At 39.7% G+C, this 19,739-nt stretch overlaps 1 protein-coding gene across 1 annotated transcript in view; it reads left to right on the top strand.

The window, feature by feature from the left end:
- FBLN7 (fibulin 7) overlaps positions 1-7,486 on the top strand; it is a 75,320-nt gene extending 67,834 nt beyond the window's left edge. Inside the window, exons 6-8 of the mRNA XM_018573021.1 lie at positions 2,152-2,289; positions 6,167-6,305; positions 7,016-7,486. Of these exons, the coding sequence (XP_018428523.1) occupies positions 2,152-2,289; positions 6,167-6,305; positions 7,016-7,388 (650 nt within the window). The 3' untranslated portion in view covers positions 7,389-7,486. The remainder of the gene's footprint in view (positions 1-2,151; positions 2,290-6,166; positions 6,306-7,015) is intronic.
- Positions 7,487-19,739: the final 12,253 nt, after the last annotated feature.

The raw sequence follows: 19,739 nt of genomic DNA, 5'->3' as shown, positions 1-19,739 counted from the left end.
TATGTGTATATATATATATATATATATATATATACTGTATATACACATTGCAGCACTAATGTCTTTTTTTTATTTTGCAAAATGGTTACAAAGTCCAAAGCATTAGTTCAAGAACAATGGCAACAGTTTCAGGCAGGTCACAGGCATCATCTCTTCCACAAGCCATCATGCAAATGATAATCTTATACAAAATAAAATAAATCTAAATATGTGTAAAATAAATCTTACACTTAACAATTGTTCCCCATGAGAAATGCCCACTAACTGGAAATGTCAATCATACTTTTTAAACCTTAACCCTTTAAATGCCTTTAAAGTGCATTCACCACTTGTGACAAAGCTGCATGCGGATAACCTCTATGGATAACCCCATTCTGGAAATGTTTCACTCATCTCCTTCAATCTCCTCATACATTCTGTTGGATCACTTGGCTTCTCTGTGCTAAACTGTGCTCTAGAAATAGACCTAAATACATTAGGTGGGTAGTAGCTATTAAAGTGTATTCAACGGTTTTGTGCACAAATTGGTCTTTAGTTTGCCATCACTAATAGACATCATGGTGTCAAGAAAAGATATCCTTTACTTATCAAATTGCATATAAAACTGTAAATCAGTCATCATCATATTAAGTTCGTCGTGGAATCGATGCAAAGACGACACGTCCCCTACACGGCAAACACACCGTCCATCAATCAACTCCACATGCAGCAATGTTTTTCAAATAACTGATGAGGATTAAACATTCTTTCGTTTACTCATATCATGAATGCATGCTTGACCTGTGTTGGAACCTATAGCGGCTCCCCGTAGCTGTAAATAGTGATCATTCTTACACAAAAAATAGTTAGAGTCCAACGTTAAACATAAAATATACACAATAAACTGTTTCTGCATTACAGTAACTTTCTCATTCTGCTCTAAGGGCGTGTTCACACCATATACTGTACATTGTGTTGCAGTGTGGTTAGCCGCTGGAACACACTGTATCGCATCCTGGCCTGCTCACTGTGTTCAGGGGCGGGAGGGGAGAGTTTACTATGCGATACAGTGCGTTCCAGCAGCTAACCGCGCTGGGACGCACTGTATATGGTGTGAACAAGCCCTAAGGGCTTGTTCACACCATGTCCAGACCATGTCCAGACCAGAACAGTTTGTTCCCAGACCTAAAAAGCATCCCAATGTATCACTATGGTATTTCTGGGCTCTGTTTAGTGCAATCCATTCCGGTCCAGACAAAGAAAAAATACTGCTTGTCTCATTTTGTCTGGTCTGGAACGCATCAAAAACACATGCAAAGACACTGGAATGCACTGGACTGCACCTAAAAGCCCACTTTAAGCTGAAAAGAAAGCACCAGAACCCAGGAAAAAAACGCATTGCACCGTGTCCGCAGATCTGCTCCAGATCTGGTCTGGGCATGGTGTGAACATAGCCTAATAGTTTTCTCATTGCCAGAGTGTAATCTTTAGATGTTTATAGACTTGAAATATCTCACTAAAATCACAATACCTGCAACCACCAAATCCTTAATTTTAGCCAAAAAGTCATCAGTGTCCCTTGGATATGAATGCCTACTACTAATTAATAGTGATAGCATCCTATCAATTTTCAATTTGTCCAACCGTGATAGCACACACTGTCAACACTGGTGATTTTTGGTCACCCAGGAGGGCATCTTGGGTCTTTATGTACCTTTAAGAAGACATAAGTGCATCAACTTTGTATTTCAATTGGATATTGAGACTGTGGACAGGTTTCTGTTGATGGCACTATTAGAGAGACAGGGGAGTATGATACGTCTTATTTTTACAGATATAATATATATATTTATTTTTAATCCACTTTTTTAATGTATCTTTTAGGATTGTAGGTTTCCTGATAACAGATCTAACACTTATATGAAATATAAATGCCAAAGGGTTTGTCTGTGATTAGTTTGCATGTATGTCACATTCTGGCATGGAAATTATTTTGTACATATGTAAACTTACAAGTGAGTCCTACCTGTAGGTAATATACATCTATTTGGTACATGGCACATTTTCGGGTTGTCAAAAATACATGTATAATATTTCATAAGGAAAACCTGTTTAAAAAAACATGTACATAAGGCTACTGAAAGAGATTATAGGAGTATGTTTCCTCCGCAGATGTTAATGAGTGTGAGGTGTACAAGACAGATGGAATCCCTCGCCTCTGTGTATATTCCTGTATCAACACTCCAGGCTCTTACCGCTGTGCTTGTCCATCGGGTTACAAATTACTAGGTGATGGTAAAAACTGTGAAGGTAAGTGGATGTATTCTTTTAGCCTGGCTTCACAACTGTGCAATGTGACGCAGTTTCATTGCAGCACGTTTTTACATGCGCTACCATGCATTGCAGTAGGACAGCCCGTTCATTTAAATGGGCTGCTTACTGCATCCAAATCACACCAAAGAAGTGCATGATCCTTTTTTTTTTAAATCACTTTGCATCACAAGAGATGGTAACAAGTTAACATGCATTGAGGTGCACTGCAGCAAACATTCGATGGCTAGGTGTGTTGAGTACCATTAAGGAATAATGGCCCCACAGTAAACAGTGTCACACACGCTATGATTGCATAGATGTAAAGAGAATGCAAAAGGGTGTTTATAGTGGTTTTGTATATATTTTCTTTTTGTAGTAAGGTATTATGGTGTTTTATAGTTTATGGTATTAAAGTGGAACTATACTCACCTCCCTTTGCTCCATCGCCGGTGCTGACATCTTGATGCAGTCTTCCTCCACATTCTGAAGAAGACTGCAAACAGGCAGGTAAGTTTGTTTTATTGCACATAGTCATAGTATGTCTTTACTGCAAAAAGTGCCAGCCTGCTTGCAATATTTGAAATTCTTCCATATAGTTCCAAATTTTTTTTATGCGTGGACTATGAAATGTTCATTAGGAATATTTGTTATTCCCATTTTTAGCAGGTAGAGCTTTATGCTCATTTCGCACATTTTCCAGTCTAGTCTTACCTGTTATGCTAAACAAAAATTGTTTACAGATCTCAGAAATGTACACATACATTTGACTTAATCGGAACAATGATTTAATGACTCAAACCTATCTCTTCTTCCTGCATGCTTGTTAGGAGTGCTGCATTGGTATGTTCAGTCAGAGAGATATCCTGAAAGCAAAAAGCTCCCGCTGTGTTATTTCTTTACATAATGGTGTATAAATTCTGCAGCAAGGGTACATTTCATAGTAAAGAGAAACAGTTCTGACGTAAAAAAAAAAAAGCCCATTGACATTGCCCTAAAACATATTAACAATAGATTAAAAACCAACATAAGCAAAAAAAAGTAAAAAAATTAAAACAAACATATAAAAAGTATCATGGAACCCAATTCATTATAGTTTTCCTTTTAAAGTGACAATATGGTTGATTTAATAAAGAAAGCGAGACTCTTCATTTTGTGAATGTTCAATGCACTTAGAAAATATGATGAAGCTGTATTCATTTCAATCATCAAACTATGGTTAAATAGAACCTGAACCTACTCACTGTTTACACAGCACACATTTGTTACAGTCCTTTTACACACAAAATATGCTTTAAAACAGAATGCAATGGGGTAAGTGTTTCTCCCCATAGTTCTCGCAAGGGTCACAGGAGGACATATACTAGCGTCCTCCCGTGACCCAAAGCTCAGTATATCGCGAGCTACAGCTCACGGTATACTGAGACCGCCACAGCCGGGACGGATACCTACAATGCTGACGAGATCCACCCAGCTGCATGAATGACAGTGTGCTCTGCCTATCTAGAGGCAAAACCAGCTGTGCCCGTCCCCTCCTCATCCGTTCCTTCAGTCAGCGCTGGAGGATCGGAGTGGGGAGGGGGGAATCCCTGTGGGGAGCAGTAACTGACAGTCACGGTTCTCTACAGGGAGATGATCGAGAAGTGAGCGAGCGACGGTATGTGTTTGCTCACTTCCCGATCTATTGAGCCGACGTGTGACAGTTTCATTGCCACAGGTCGGTTCGAACTATGAGGATGAGTGATTTTCACTCACCTCATAGTTCTCCTTTAATTACTTTGCCACAAGTGAGAGTGTACTAAACACATACAAACCTCAACACGCTGATTTTTTTTCTATGTCCCCTAGTATTGAGCTTGTGGTGATCTGTGCACATTAATACAGGTCAATGCATATGGTGTGTATGTGTTCTTAGTCTTTAAAGTGATAATAAAGTCAAAAGGTGTTTTTAAACTACTTCAAATGCTGATTAAATCACTTACAGTGGATGTTGCACCTGTAGGCTGGTCCTCTAAGCCCTGGCCATGATATCCTGCTTTAGGGTGGCTCCTTTCCCTTGCAGGGTCCTATAGGCCCACTTTTCTGTTCTAGTAAGCCGTGTCTGTGTCTCCACAAACACACAGACATAGCAGGCCAAGCCATTCCCTTGCCCCCTGCTCCTCCATCCTCTACTTCCTTCTCCAAGCTGGTGGATAGGCAGATACTGGAGACTCTGCTCTCCCTTGTGATCTTGTACTGGACAAGACGTTCAGGGAAGTGGAGCTGACAGAGTTGGAGCTGTTTGGAAACATAATAACTGTAAGTGCTTGGGCAAAATGTTAAAGAAATGCTGGGCAATGCGTATTTGTCTGATCTGAATTCATTATTAAAAACATTTTAAAGTTTAATGCTACTTTCAAGTCAGTAGCACCAACAGTTCTCACTGAGAAAAAAAATTGTATTCTTCATGTACTAACTAGTTAGGTAAAGCACATAATTAAATAACCCACAAAGAATGTTGGATTAAAATGTAAAACTATGGATAATTGCAGAAAGCCAGGAAAATAATACCTGCATTATCAAGCTAATTATTTAAAACATGCTCATGGCATAACCTAATATTAGAATAGGCTTTGTTTTACTTTCAGTACTAGATTACATAGATAACTGCCATAAAACAAAACCCCTTTGTCCTATTCAACTGTCACTTTCAATTTTCATGTAAATTTCCTGTACTTGCAGATACTTGCAGTCTGATTTAATTAAAGGTTATCTATAGGCAAAACATAAAAAAGAATAGATACAGTATGGGCAAAACCTAACCCACTACCTCCCATTCCCATCTCACACCTTCTTTCCTTTTTTTCTATACCTTGTGAAGCAAAGTTTTAGGGAATGGCGCCAGTTCAGTTATCTAGCCATGCTGATCTGTCCATGCTACCTGGTCTTGGTGGTCCCATTTGCTAATGTCACCACTGAGACTTCTCTTCTAGTTCCTGAGAAGACCACACCACTGGGTAGCCAATGGGAAGTGTCCACATCACAAAGGCAGTGATGTGGACACATGAGGAAGGACCCAACTTCCAGTAGACAGGGAAAGAAAAAAGACTTGGGGATGGAACGTCACGTGGGCATGGATTCAGGTGAGTAAATTGGGCATTTAGGTAGGTTTATTTAAAAAAGGAAGATACTTTGTAGACCACCAATACTATAAGTGCTGGTGTCTCACTTCAAGGCAGGCTCACATACTATGAGTACCTACTGGGGTTAGCGTATTTCCTTTTTACAAAGAAGAGCATGGTAACTTTACAAATAAGGCTGAAGTCAGACTATAGAAAATGTATATTTTTGTACACCCCCCCCACCCTTGCTCTTTGCTCTGTAAGTTATGTGCAGAGTTTTCAATGTGTGTTCTGGTGCGCTGCATTGCCAAAAAAGCCAGTTCTGGTTTTAGGTGTACTGAGGTACATTGGCAGCCAATTAAAAATAAATAGGCTGCCCTGGTGCAACATAGGCAGATCGGAGCGGGGAGAGGGGAATCCAGCCCCTCCCCCTGTCACGGCAGAGAGCCGTGACAGGATCGAGAGGTCAGGGAACCCGGTATGTTTTCCCTCACCTCCCGATCTACTGAGCCGACCTGTGACAGTCTCATTGTCACAGGTCGGCTTAGAACTATGAGGTGAGTGGAAATCACTCATGTCATAGTTCTCCTTTAAGTTATTTGCAGTAGGTGCTAGATCAGTTGGGCTTCTGTAACAGGGGGCTGCAACAAATGTGGCACATGACATTATTAAGTGAAATTGAATTTTGTTGACATTCACTTTAACAGTGATTCTTGTGTTGCTTAGCATGCTTCTTTCTATGCAGCGATTTGTAAAGCTTTTTTTCTGTTTTCTAGATATAGATGAATGTAATTCTGGACTTCACAACTGCTCCAAGCCTGGCATGTGTATAAACACTGCAGGAGGGTTTCAGTGTGTCTTTCCTGAATGTCCAAAACCCAATGGAAATATCAGCTATGTGAAAACATCACCTATGTAAGTATTGTTTAATCAACCTGACTTATTGTAAGGTCTGGGAACTTTATTATAAAGTTTGCAGGAAAGCATATAGACACCAATGATAGACACTGCTGCCATCAGCTGTATCTTGACTTTCAAGACATGTCAAATTAAAATTCATGTTGATTAACAGAGCTCATTTCAACATTTTATATCTTTATGGATGGTTTGCTGTAGCAAATCTCACTAACTAGTCCACTTGGCAGACAGGGAAGTATGAGTGACGGAGGAAAGGTGTACTTGACCATACAGAGTGTTGATTGTATGTTCAAGGAAAATGTTACTACTACCCTATAACAGGAAGTGCCTGAGCATGGACCTTCATGGCAGGATCACCAGATATTATTTTAAAAATGAAAATGTAATTTCATTAAGCAAATTTAAAGATATTGCAAATGACATTTGAAATGACACGTAATGCCTGTATTTTTAGTGATTGGGTTGTCATATAACTGCAGTTAACAAGCCTAATAACGTACATACTCATACAGTGGATTTATATCTCCTCTAATGCAGGAATCCATATCTCCCAGCAATACAGGTATTAAAAAGCGGTGACTTATTTAATTTAACTGCTGCTATTGATATGTTTGTGATGGGATATATGGCTATTGAAATGTTTGTGGTGGGATGTTTGTGTTATGTGCAATTAGTGCAGATGGTTAAAATATTATCTTACCTCCTAGGCAATGTGAGCGGAACCCCTGCCCAATGGACAATCGGGCATGCCATCATGCAGCAAAAACTGTCTCCTTCCAATACCTTTCTTTACCTTCAAATCTTCCCATCCCAGTTACACTTTTCCGTATGGCAACAGCATCAGCACCTGGCCGGCCAGGCCCAGACAGCTTGAGATTTGGAATAGTAGGAGGGAACAGCAGAGGAAACTTTGTGATGCAAAGATCAGATCGACAGACAGGAGAGCTTATACTCGTTCAAAGCCTGCAAGGACCTCAAACCATAGAGGTGGATGTGGATATGTCAGAATACTTGGACAGAATGTTCCAAGCCAAGCACGTTTCCAGGATCACCATGTTTGTTTCACCTTACAACTTTTAAGTTATACAAAGACTGGGACCTTAAAAAGAAGGACACTGTGAACACTGAAAGGAAGCCCATTTTAGGATTGATAGTGATCGGACAGCAAATGAGTATGCAGAATGGCATCAGCAATAAAGGGGATTGCAAACTTTCACCAAGTAACACCAAAAAGATAGTAATAATTTTATGTACCGTGCCATCATTGAAAACATAGGATTGCTCTTTTATAATTATGTGGCACTGCACATAATGTATGCCACAGCATTGTACAATATGTCCTTGTTGACAGCTAATCTAACAATGCATTTAGATTTAGTGCCTCAGTGACATCACTTGTCCACAGTGGATAGACAGGCTGCACTGATATGATCTGGTGTACTATACTGTAGGGTATTGCAGCCTCTGCTCTATGCAAGTGATAGGTGTAGTGGTATTTCAAAACCAAGACATACAAAGGACTTTATATTCAGGGGGATAAGCCTGTTGTGTAATTATGTCAAATAAAAACATATCCCTCCTTCCCAATTTTGCATCCACCTGTTCTTTGATTCTCACTCTAGTCAGAAGTGTGTACAAGGTTTTAAATCTTGCAGTCCAGGTAAGTCAAGTGTTGCTGTAGCTTTAAATAAATTTACCTGGTTTGGGGGACCTGTTTTCTTCTCTGACATATGGACAGTTCCTTATGGGTCTGTGCACCATGGGATAGCATAACGCTGGAAGACATTTTTTCTATGTTCCCGATCAGTGATCATGGCTTCAGTTTGTGAAGTAGTAGATATATATAGAGGTACTAGATCTATATGATTAGGCTTTAGTGAAAGCAGTCACTCTGAATCCTGTAATGATCAGTGTCCCTGGTTAGCAGGTAACCAGGGACGCTGATCTCACTGCAAGTGGCCGGAGCCAGCCGTAAGATCACGGCTGGCTCCGCCCAGCTGTCAGAAGCTCGGCCATGATCGGGAGCTGTACGGGCTAATGTGAAGCACCCCTTACAGCACCCGTACAGCACCCCTTCGGTTCTACTGAACCGAAGGGGTCCTGGGGCCGAAGCTAGCCGAAGGATCGGCCAAAGCTACGGCCAGATCCTTCGGCAGCTTCGTGAATAGACCCCTAAGTGTGGAGAGGTGAAGCTAAATTTCTTCACTGAGTCACTGCTCTTAAACTAGCATATGCCCTGTGTTGGGGAATGACAGTTTCCCTAAGAGCTGAATGTTCCCTTAAAAAAGGTATCCCTTTAGAGTGATTTAAAATAGATTCTATCTTGGGTGGAGAGTTCAATGAGAAGATATTTTTACCCCCAGGCCCCCCTAGGGGAGTTCATACAAATCTTGGGTTCTCATGACAATGCCCTCCCACTGGTGGGTGGTTACGAAGTGATTATACATAGTCAGATAAGGACAGCTTAGTTTGTACAGCTACATTATAATCAGCATGGTAAAATTGGGACATTTTGGTGGAAATTTTCTTTAATGACAAATTTATTTCCAGTAATTGGACATCTTACCTGCCCCTAATAGCAACCAGTAAGTTCCTACTTTAAAGGGAAGTAAACTGTTTTGAATTTGTTTTGCAAATAGACTAGTAGTCCTCAATAGTTTGTCTCCTGTGGAGATGAATGAAAAATTATCCAGGAGCTCTGCTGTGCCGCAGAGTCACGCTACCTCTTGCTGAACGCATTTTTCGGGGAGACGCCGCAAAGCGCTAAAGAAGGGGACAGTAAATATTCAGCCTACTGAATTACATCTTTTATTGTTTCTTCCTATTTGTAACTGCTACATATGTTACCACATGCAATGAAAATCAATCAAAGATGTCTTATCACGAAGAGTTGTAGATGGATTTCCACCACATTTCTGTTCGCTTGTTCACTGGAAAGAAGGAAATAATTGTGGTTGAATGCTAATTAAAAGCTCAGAAAAATCCCCACAATTGATTGATGATTGCTTGATGTATGGTGAGCATAATAGTTTAGCGGTCAAGTTTTCTAGAAACTTGTTATTATTAAAAAGAAACCTCTAGAGATTGTCAGAGCTGCTTCATTTTCTGTAGATAAAGCTCCAATGCTGTCAAACATTGCTGTGCTACAAGTGTTTATTGTGGGCTTTTGACAAGATCCTTTGACATTCCTTCACTGTATTGCATAGTGTAGTTAAATTACTTCCTTCCTTTGTTCACAGGTATGTTGGGTTTGGTAAGTGACATGTCTTTTGTACTCCCTCTTCAGGATGTATAGCCACTAACTATTTAGCTTCAAGTTACAGGTGAAAGAAGATGTGCAGATCAGTTTTTGTAAACTTTTTTTTACTGCAGTTTGGAGTCAAACATTCAAGCTTTAGAGCAGGCATGTCAAGAAGTGTTTTTAGGCCACATGCCGCTCTCCCACTTTACTGTATGCTTTGTGGCCCTCAGAGATTTAAGAATTTAATAGATCAAGCCTCCAGCTGTTCTTTCACAGGTAGAATCAAGACCTCCTTATGCCATTTTTGCAGCTAAATGCTTCAGAGATGTTTTAAAGTATATATCCACTTTTGCAGCCAAATAGGGTCTATTTTATATTTGTTATATTTGTTCTATTGGCCTATTTTATATTTGTTACATGTTCCCATTCACATAACATAAGCTGAAAAATATATTTAATAAATGCTTCTTGCAGTTTAAATGGCTTTTGGTTGGCTTCGGGTTTCTTCTTAATGGTTAATATTTCGACTTGCTTCTTCTTTGTAATGTTAGGAGGGGCTGTGGGGCTGTAATGTGCTTATTTCATTATAATTCGTACATATGGCCTGCCCTAACAAAGGGTTAAAGGATTAGAGCCCGGGCTTCTGCATTCAAATGTTAATGAGGTTAATGAGAAAAACACAATCCTCACATTTTAGTCCTAAGTTTTTCTATTAGGACAGATCCCTTTGAAGGTGCTGAGAGAAACCTGGAATCTGCCATGTTGCCTGCTGCAACAAAACATCTAAAAGGTTAGAAATATTTTTTTAAAGATTCATTTTCTTTATGCTGTGTGAATGGGAACACATAACAAACATATAGAGGGGTTTTCTCAAATTTTACTGCAAATGTGGAAGAATGCTTTAGGGCTCCTTTCTTTAGGATAAAATGCTTTAAATTGCAATTATTACTATCAACTTAATTACCAAAGTACTATAATCTTTTCCTGAAATTAAGTAGGTGCAGCTCTTAGTAGACATAATATGGCCCTTGAAGATTAATTCCATTCGCCAAATGTCATTGAGTAATTACAATGAATCAATTACTATTTCATTCATATGTCCTGTGGATAAAAAGTGTGATCTGCATATGACATCACACAAAGAAACCTTAAAAGTTAAATTTTTCTTTAAATATATCTATTCTTTTTTAACCCCTTATTAACCTTTTGCTAACTCTGACTCTTTCATTCCTTATTTTACTTGACCTTTTTTTTATTTTCAAAAAACTGCCATGCTTCGTACCAGAAACATCATTTTAGCATAATTTAAACAAATATAGAATAACATTTTTTATTTACAAATAAACCTGCTTTTTTTCAGAAATCTAACACTGGCCAAAACAGAAAAAAACACTGCAAAAATGTATGTATTCATTTGTTATCTTAATGTGTATTTCCACTTTTGCAGTCAAATTTGAGAAGGCTCCTCTATATGTTTGTTATGTGTTCCCATTCACACAGCATACCGAAAAAATAATTTCTAAAAAATATTTCTTACCTTTTAGATGTTTGGTTGCAGCACAGGACAGATTGGGTTACAAAACCCTTTACTCCTCACAAGCCCTCCTAACATTACAAAAGAGGCGATGCATGTTTAACCCTGAAGAAGCCAAGAACCTCTTAACCTCAGTGAAAGCAATTTCAACTGCAAGAAGTATTTTTTTTTTTCAGCTTATGTAATGTGAATGGGACCTTGTAACAAATATAAAACACGCGTTATCCCAATTTGGCTGCAAAAGTGAAAATACACTTTAAGTACCGTAATGACAAAGTTAATGCCAAATAAACAGGCCTATAGTGGAAATGTAAAATTTGCTCTGGTCCATAAGGGATATAGAGGTACAGCTGCTGAAGTGGTTAAGTTTGACCTACATATCATTTTACACTGTTCCTATAATTATTGTATTATCAGGTTTTCTTTCAAAAGTAAATATGAATAGTGTGTAACAGGTGGTGGTTGTGTGCATCAGTTGCTTAGCTCGCATAAAAAGAAGCAATATAGTGAAATAGAGTATTTTGGTAAGAATAAAAGGAACAGGTCTTAGGTCCAATGGAGTGGAAGGAGGAGCCAAGAGGAGTGTGCAAGACATAAGAAGCAGAAGGATGATATATGGGTATACCCTAATGAGAAAAAAACAGGAACACAGGAAAACAGATGTATTTTTTAGTGTATGTAATCTACTTATAAAGATTAAAAATAAGCTTTTCAATTTGTGAGGATATCTCTGTGTCAGCAGCCTGTGTTTTAATTGTTCAGTAAGACCTAGTATTTGTATGTGATCGATACATAAAAAAAACTATTACTTGTTGGATCTCATTCTGATGCTCTAGGCATTTTAAAACTGTCCAACGTATAGAAAAACTGAAAAGTGTAATTATACAGTATATGTTGCCCCTACCACCCTTAGTGGAGTGGCTACTAGAAATGTAGCGATTGCCAGGGCTGTATTCAGTCTGGCTTAATTATATTTGACATGTATCTGGTTAATTCCAGGTGTTCTGGCATTGATTGTACCTGCATGAGTGGAGTGTGACTCTGCTGCAGTGTGGGACATCCAATCAGGGACACTGTGAGTGTATGTGCAGTCCAGCAGCCAATCACTGGGGGCCTCATGGCCAGTGTTGCATGCTGGGACAGGGCATTAATACTCAAGGGAATTGCCACATGCTCAGTCTGGATCCAGCCATTGATTAGTCCAGGTTGGGGTGCTGTCTAGCCTGCCCCCGGGTTGGGCCTGGGGGTGGGAATACTTGAGTGTGAAAAATGCGCCGCTAGGTGTCAAGCCTGGAGGAAGCCTCTGCTATTGTTGGAGGGAGAGAACCAGGGAAGCTGATGGCTGCTGGAGGTGCCTGGAATATAGAGGACCTCAGGTGCAATTCTGGTCTCTCTTCTACTGAGGATTTGTGCCAATCTCTGCCCATCTGCTGCTCAAATATCTATTCAACTATGCTGCAAATTGATCTACACTGTATTACTAAAAGGGACTGGTGAGTCTGGAGTCTTGGTGTCTTCTACCCTGGATATCTAGGCCCTTATATCCTCCCTCCCAGTGTGAATATGTGAATAAAGTTCTTTAGCATAATACTTCTGGCCTGGATTCAGCTCTATTACTAAAATCCCTAGATAGGCTATTGATGACCCGGGTTATTCTGATGGCACCTTCGGGGTGAGTGATACATATATATAAAACAGATTCAAACACTGTTCATTTGCAGCAACTCTTACAAATTTAGTACAGCTTGCATACAAATACTTGAGCAATTTTGGTTTATCACAGATCCTTCCTCAGGTCTAGCAAGCTCGGATACAATAATTGAACATGCTAAGCTTAAAGTGATATTAAAGTTAAAATGCATTTAAAAGAGAACTATGAGGTAAGTGTTTTTCCCCATAGTTCTCTTTAGGGTCACGACAGGACATATACTAACCGTTACACAAAGCTCAGTATAGCCCACGATATACTGAGGGCGCCGCAGCCGGGACGGTTCCTGACAATACTGTCGAGATCCACCCAGCTGCGTGAGTGACAGCGGGACTCTGCCTATCTAGAGGCATAGCCAGCTGTGCCTGCCTCTTCCCCCGTTCGTTCCTCCAGTCAGCGCTGGAGGATCGGAGAGGGGGGCGGGAATCCCTGCGGGGAGCGGTGACTGAGAGTCACCGCTCACTGCAGGGAGACGATCGGGATGTGAGCGGATTGGTGCATATTTCTGCTCACTTCCCAATCTATAGAGCTGACCTGTGAAAGCTTCTTTGTCACAGGTCGGCTCTAGCTATGAGGATGAGTGGAAATCATTCACCTCTTAGTTCTTCTTTTTGCGATTTCAAATGCTGATTAAATCACTTACAGTGGATGCTGCTTCTTGATGTTTAAAAGTTTCAGTTTGCTGCAGAATCTGCTGGTTGCCTGAGCTCTGGCCCTGATATCCTTTTTTAGGGTGGCTCCTGTTCCTTGCAGGGTCCTATGAAGCGACCTTTGTGTGTACTAGTAAGCTGTGTGTGTCTCTAGATACAAAAACGACATAGCAAGGCAAGCCATTTTCCTTCCCCCTGCATCCTGCTCCTCCCTCCTCTCTTCTCCAAGCTAGTAGATGGATAGTTGCTGGAGATTGCTCTGTCCCTTGTGAGCTTATATTAGACAGCAAGTTCAGGGAAGCCAAGCTGAAAGAGTTAGAGCTATTCAGAAACATGATGACTATAATTTCTTGGGCCAAAAGTTAAAGAAATACTTTGCTGGGCAATGTATATTTGTTTAATCTGGAGCCATTACTAAAAAAAAATGTTTAATACTACTTCAAAGCTGGCATAAGCAAACACTGTCTAAATAAAATAGGCCTATGTATTTTTACTTGGTGTGATGTGTGTATTTTTTTTCAGATCTGTGCAGTAATCAGTGTGAACCTTTCCTGTGTGCAGGACCTGCCTGTAATCAAGACTGCTCACTGCCGCTCTCTCTCCTTGTGCAGGGTTACTGGACTTGTAGTCCGCCCCCTCCTGTAGTTTTCTGCAGGCAGCCTGTAGTGGGTGGAGTTGCTGGGTCCCGCCCACAGCTCTGCTTTCTGCACAGGCTACATGCAGCACAAAGATGATGTCTCTGCTACTTTAAAAGGTTAAAACTGAATTTGCAAAGGCATTGGGGACACAAAAGTGGATTTATATCATTTGCAGCTATCTAGGAATATATTTAACAGTAGAGTTTAGTCAAAGTAGGAGGTGATGGACACTAAGATTACGCGAAATGGGGGTACCTCGAGTTTCTTATTAGCAGATGAGTATTTCACAGGCGATAAAGCCAGGACCCAGGAACAGGTGGACAAGTATCATAAAACTATTTTAACAAGGAATTCAAACAAATTTAAATGGGACTGTAATGACGACAGAGCCAATTTGGTTTATTATTAGTTTTTCCTGAATTTGGTGCTGCTAGGAGATTCTCAAACAAACAGGATTGTCATGTTATACATGCATTGTGATATGCCTTTAAATATTATTTGCTTTATCTGTCTCTGGTATTTGTCTCCACCCCTCGCCATAGTTCAGTTTACTTCTGTGTAGATAGCTCCTGTCTTCTTCATTATGTTCCAGTCTGCATCTTATCCACAAGTCTTTTGCTAAATGTTCACATTATGATTTTTTGATCTATCCAAACTTCGCTGTTGTAAAGATCTGCACAGTTTGGATTAAACTTGTCAACAATCTTCAAGATGTCATATGGATTGAGTCAACTGTCTGCCAACTCTACTGAGATTGGGAGTTAGCCATCTCGCCACAACTTACACAAGTTACAGAAATCACACTTTCAATGCTTAGACTGGGGAGGCAGAACAGGGATAACTATACTATATTGCCAAAAGTATTGGGACACCCCTCCAAATCATTGGATTCAGGTGCTCCGTGGAATTTCCTTGCTACTAAATATTCCACGGTCACCTGTTAGTGGTACTATAACAAAATGGAAGCAACTGGGAACAACAGCAACTCAGCCACAAGGTGGTAGGCCACGTAAAATTACAGAGTGGGGTCAGCGAATGTTGAAGCGCATAGTGCACAGAAGTCGCCAACGGTCTGGAAAGTCAATAGCTACAGACCTCCAAACTTCATGTGGCCTTCAGATTGACACAACAACAGTGCATAGAGAGCTTCATGGAATGAGTTTCCATGGCCGAGCAGCTGCATCCAAGCCTTACATCACCGAGTGCAATGCAAGGCGTCGGATGCAGTGGTGTAAAGCACACCATCACTGGACTCTAGAGAACTGGAGACCTGTTCTCTGGAGTGACAAATCACGCTTCCCTGTCTGGCAATCCGGTGGATGTGTCTGGGTTTGGCGGTTGCCAGGAGAATGGTACTTGCCTGACTGCATTGTGCCAAGTGTAAAGTTTGGTGGAAGGGGGATTATGGTGTGGGGTTGTTGTTCAGGGGTTGGGCTTGGACCCTTAGTTCTAGTGAAGGGAACTCTTAAGGCATCAGCATACCAAGACATTTTGGACAATTTAATGCTCCCAACTTTGTGGGAACAGTCTGGGGATGGCCCCTTCTTGTTCCAACATGACTGTGCACCAGTGCACAAAGCAAGGTCCATAAAGACATGGATGAGCGAGTTTGGGGTTGAGGAACTTGACTGACCTGCACAGAGTCCTGACCTCAACCCGATAGAACACCTTTGGGATGAATTAGAGCGGAGACTGCGAGCCAGGCCTTCTCATCCAACATCAGTACCTGACCTCACAAATGCGCTTCTGGAAGAACGGTCAAACATTCCCATAGACACACTACTAAACCTTGTAAACAGCCTTCCCAGAAGAGTTGAAGCTGTTATAGCTGCAAAGGGTGAGCCAACTCAATATTGAACCCTATGGACTAAGACTGGGATGCCATTAAAGTTCATGTGCGTGTAAAGGCAGGCGTCCCAATACGTTTGGCAATATAGTGTATGCAGGTACATCTGGTTCCAGCTTTTGTTTTATCAGGATAAACAACTTATCATTAGAATTTGTATATTTCTTTTTTACTTAGGTACATCTGTTTGAACTTGCCAGGAGCTCTGCTAATTTGTTTCCATATGTGTCTTCAAAAATTATATTTGTACTATGATGGTTAATTGATACAGGTGACATGGATTTTTGGTTCTTTCATTATTTAAGCTTAGCATTTTGAATCATTGTTTCAGACCTTGCTGGACCTGATTAATGACAAAAAATATGTTTCTATATTGAAATTAAAATTATTTAAAATATTTTTCTTCTTTGATGACACATTGTACATTAACATTTGACGTTCTGCTTTTGAAACAACAGGTGAAACTTTAGGCTGCCTGTAAAGTATTAAAGTCTGCCTTGTCAGAGAGCTAACTTAGAAGTTTCAATCTTACAAATTGTGCCCCAAAGCAGGCAGCTTTGTTCTTTTGTGTCTTATGCCAATCCATATCACTCTGAGCATCATTTGCCCTGTAACAAAAGTTTATTTATAAAACAAAGATTGTATACTTTAGTAACAAAACTTGACTTTTAACTTTAAAAATTAAAATATCTTTTACCCAAAACCATTATAGTTTATTTTTATACTATCAGAGGTAAATAATTAACACAAAAACCTCTGTTTCAAAGGCTTGGAGTCATTTTAGTATTTTGGAACTTCCTTTCTAGTAAAGTGTAAACTGATTTGGAGAAAACCCTAATCTACATTCAGTTGTTAGGGATTTTCTCTCTGTCTGCACCTAGCTTATACTTCCACACCAAATCATTCATAGAGACAAGTAATAAAGGAAAGTCTTAATATGCTTTTGGGGATTTTATTCTCTTGGCAACGTTCAATGAAAAGTATTTATCTAAGAATTAGTTTGATCACATGTTGGCTGGAGACCAATGAAAGAAGCCCGGAGATGCTGGAGACAAGTTTCTTCAACAGAGTCTTGGCCAAGTGTGTAAATTTCTCAATCATACAGTCATAAATGTTTGCCAAATTTTAAAGTTTCAGCTGTTATTTGCCATATATAGCTGACACTTGTGTCACACCCTTCACTCTATTTTCCATGGATTTTTTGACAACAAACATGTGTTGCCAAGGAGAGATCAAAATCAATTGCATGGTTGCTTAATGGAATGGGTCCTAGGACAATAATTAAAGTGAACTTTAAAGTTCCTAAACCTAAGAAAGACAGGTAAGCCAGGCACCAAAGGTGCTTGCATTTGTGTTTACATACTGTATCTTGTGGAGCTCTCTAAAGTCTAGGAGTCCATCAAAAAAAAGACTTTAGTTCCTGAATCCATACCTAACTTTGTTCCGCCTCACCATTAGTCCATTATTTTGAGGGACAGTCTGCCCTATAGCAAGGTACATGAGTTAAAACTAAGGGCAACATTGAATTTGCTGTTAATATATTTGAATTCCCCAGGTTTAAGGTAACAATATATGCTAAAATAAGTGCAGGGTATTTGATTTACATGGCTGCATGTAAGGTCTCAGAGCTTCAATAAATGAGCAGGCGGGGGATGACTTAACATGATAACAAACAATAGATGCCTGTGCTGCTTATCTTGTTGGTTTGTGATATCTTACTCATGCCAGCAAACCAAAACTGACACGAATTTTCACCTGAGCCTCCAAGCTCTTAGACGGCCATCACACTGATTTCAAAATAGACTGCCACTAATTACAGCGGGACAGCTGCAATCTCCCAGTGTAATCTGCAGGACTGAGCTGTCAGTTTGACAGCTCAGTTCTGCACAGTGCAGAACACAGATGGGCAATGAAGAAGCCCAAGTCCCATGTACTTGAAGATATTTCTTAAATGGTCTGTATACTGTTGCTCGTAGCAATGCAGAAGATGGGATATTACAACCCAATTCCAAAAAAGTTTGGATGTAAAATCTACATAAAAAAAGAATGTGATGATTTGCAAATCTCATAAATCCATATTTTATTCACAATAGAAAACATATCCAATGTTTAAACTGATAAAATGGACTATTTTAAGAAACAAATGCGGTAATTTTTAAATTAATGGCAGCAACACGTCTCAAAAAAGTTGGGACAGGGCAACAAACAGCTGGCAAAGTAAGTGGTACTAAAAAGGAAAAGCTGTGTCTAAAATTTGTCAAACAATTTCAGAATAATGTTCCTCAATGAAAAAATTGCAAAGACTTTAAATATATCATCATCTACAGAACATAATATCATCAAAAGGCTCGGAGAATGTGTGGGCAATATTGGATGCCCATGATCTTCAGGTCCTCAGATGGCACTGCATTAAAAACAGGCATGATTCTGTGATGGACATCCCTGCATGGGCTCAGGAATTGATTAATTCTTCTTAAAGACTTGTTCTTAAACTTTCTAAACCAGCTCAGCTCACCTTGGTCCCCCTACTAGCAGTGACTCTGTTTTAGCCTTTTAGCCTTCTAATCTCTAATGTAAACACAAAGCAGGTGCTATATAAAATTAGTTATTTAGGGAGACCATCCTGAAATTTCAATGCAGGCTTAGTAAATTTTAGACTAACTACCACCCAGTACAGCGATGGCATTTTAATGTTCCACAAGGACAGGGACTTATATTTAATCTATGCCTCTGCTGAAAACAGAATAGTCAAAATATCATATCCATTGACTACTATCAACACAATTAGCTACTCAGAAGTCAATTGGACAACAGACTAGCTAGAAAACCTTACCAACAGTGTTTTCTGAGTAAGGTTACATCAAGCTGAGCCAGTAAGAACAAATACACAATCACTTCACAAGAACATAGTTGTGTTACTGAATACCGTAATTCTCTACTATGCCTCATTTGGAGGGACGATCCCACTTCTGGAACCAAATATCTCTGTCCCTCTTTCTACCTATGTTGTCCTTCTATTTGGTTCAATAGACGTCTATAGAAATGTTTCTATTTAACTACCAAAATTGTTGTTAATAACAGAATCTACCTTCTGATGCCCAATTCACAGAGCAACACCTCATACATTAGGTGCTCTACCATGTGGTATTTTCACAACCTAAAATATTGCATTGGTTAATTCACAAAAGGGATTACATTACATTATCCATGCAGGTATGATATGCTGTATTGGTTGTGGACTTTTATTGAATCATGCCGTATCTAAACACTTAACACTAAAAATGTATATGCATTTTCAAATTGTATGTAAAAGCCAAGTTACCCAATTTACAAAGCTGATTACACAGGTAACTCAGGAGTTAAATGTTAAAAATACATTCAAGTACCTTAACTAATAACAAAATGTATCTTATTTGTGTATCACTCAGATGTAGATCCTCAAATCGGTGCAATTGGTGCTGACACTGTCCTTCCTTCTGGAGGGTGGTTACTTTTGTTCCCCATGGTCCCTGTGAGTGTTATAAAGTAGCCACCACTGCAAGCTCGCTCCCAGGATGGAAGACAATGTGACATTTAGTTTATTAATTTGAATTGAAGTTATGGTCCATTATGAGAGTTTGGAGCAGTGGCTACTTTACAACATACACAGGGACCATGGGGAACAAAAGTAACCACCCTCCAGAAGGAAGGACAGTGTCAGCCCCAATTCCACAAATTCCCTACCTATGTCATATGTATGTTTGTGAAATGAACATTTTGTTGAGAAAATAATCATGAAGTTAAATAACCAACACAGCTACAAAAAAACATACAC

Source organism: Nanorana parkeri, unplaced genomic scaffold, assembly GCF_000935625.1.
Source record: "Nanorana parkeri isolate BGI_ZX_2015 unplaced genomic scaffold, ASM93562v1 scaffold46, whole genome shotgun sequence".
NCBI classification, from domain to species: domain Eukaryota; kingdom Metazoa; phylum Chordata; class Amphibia; order Anura; family Dicroglossidae; genus Nanorana; species Nanorana parkeri.
The sequence above is the reverse complement of the archived record's forward strand: the minus strand, read 5'-3'. Positions and strand labels throughout refer to the sequence as shown.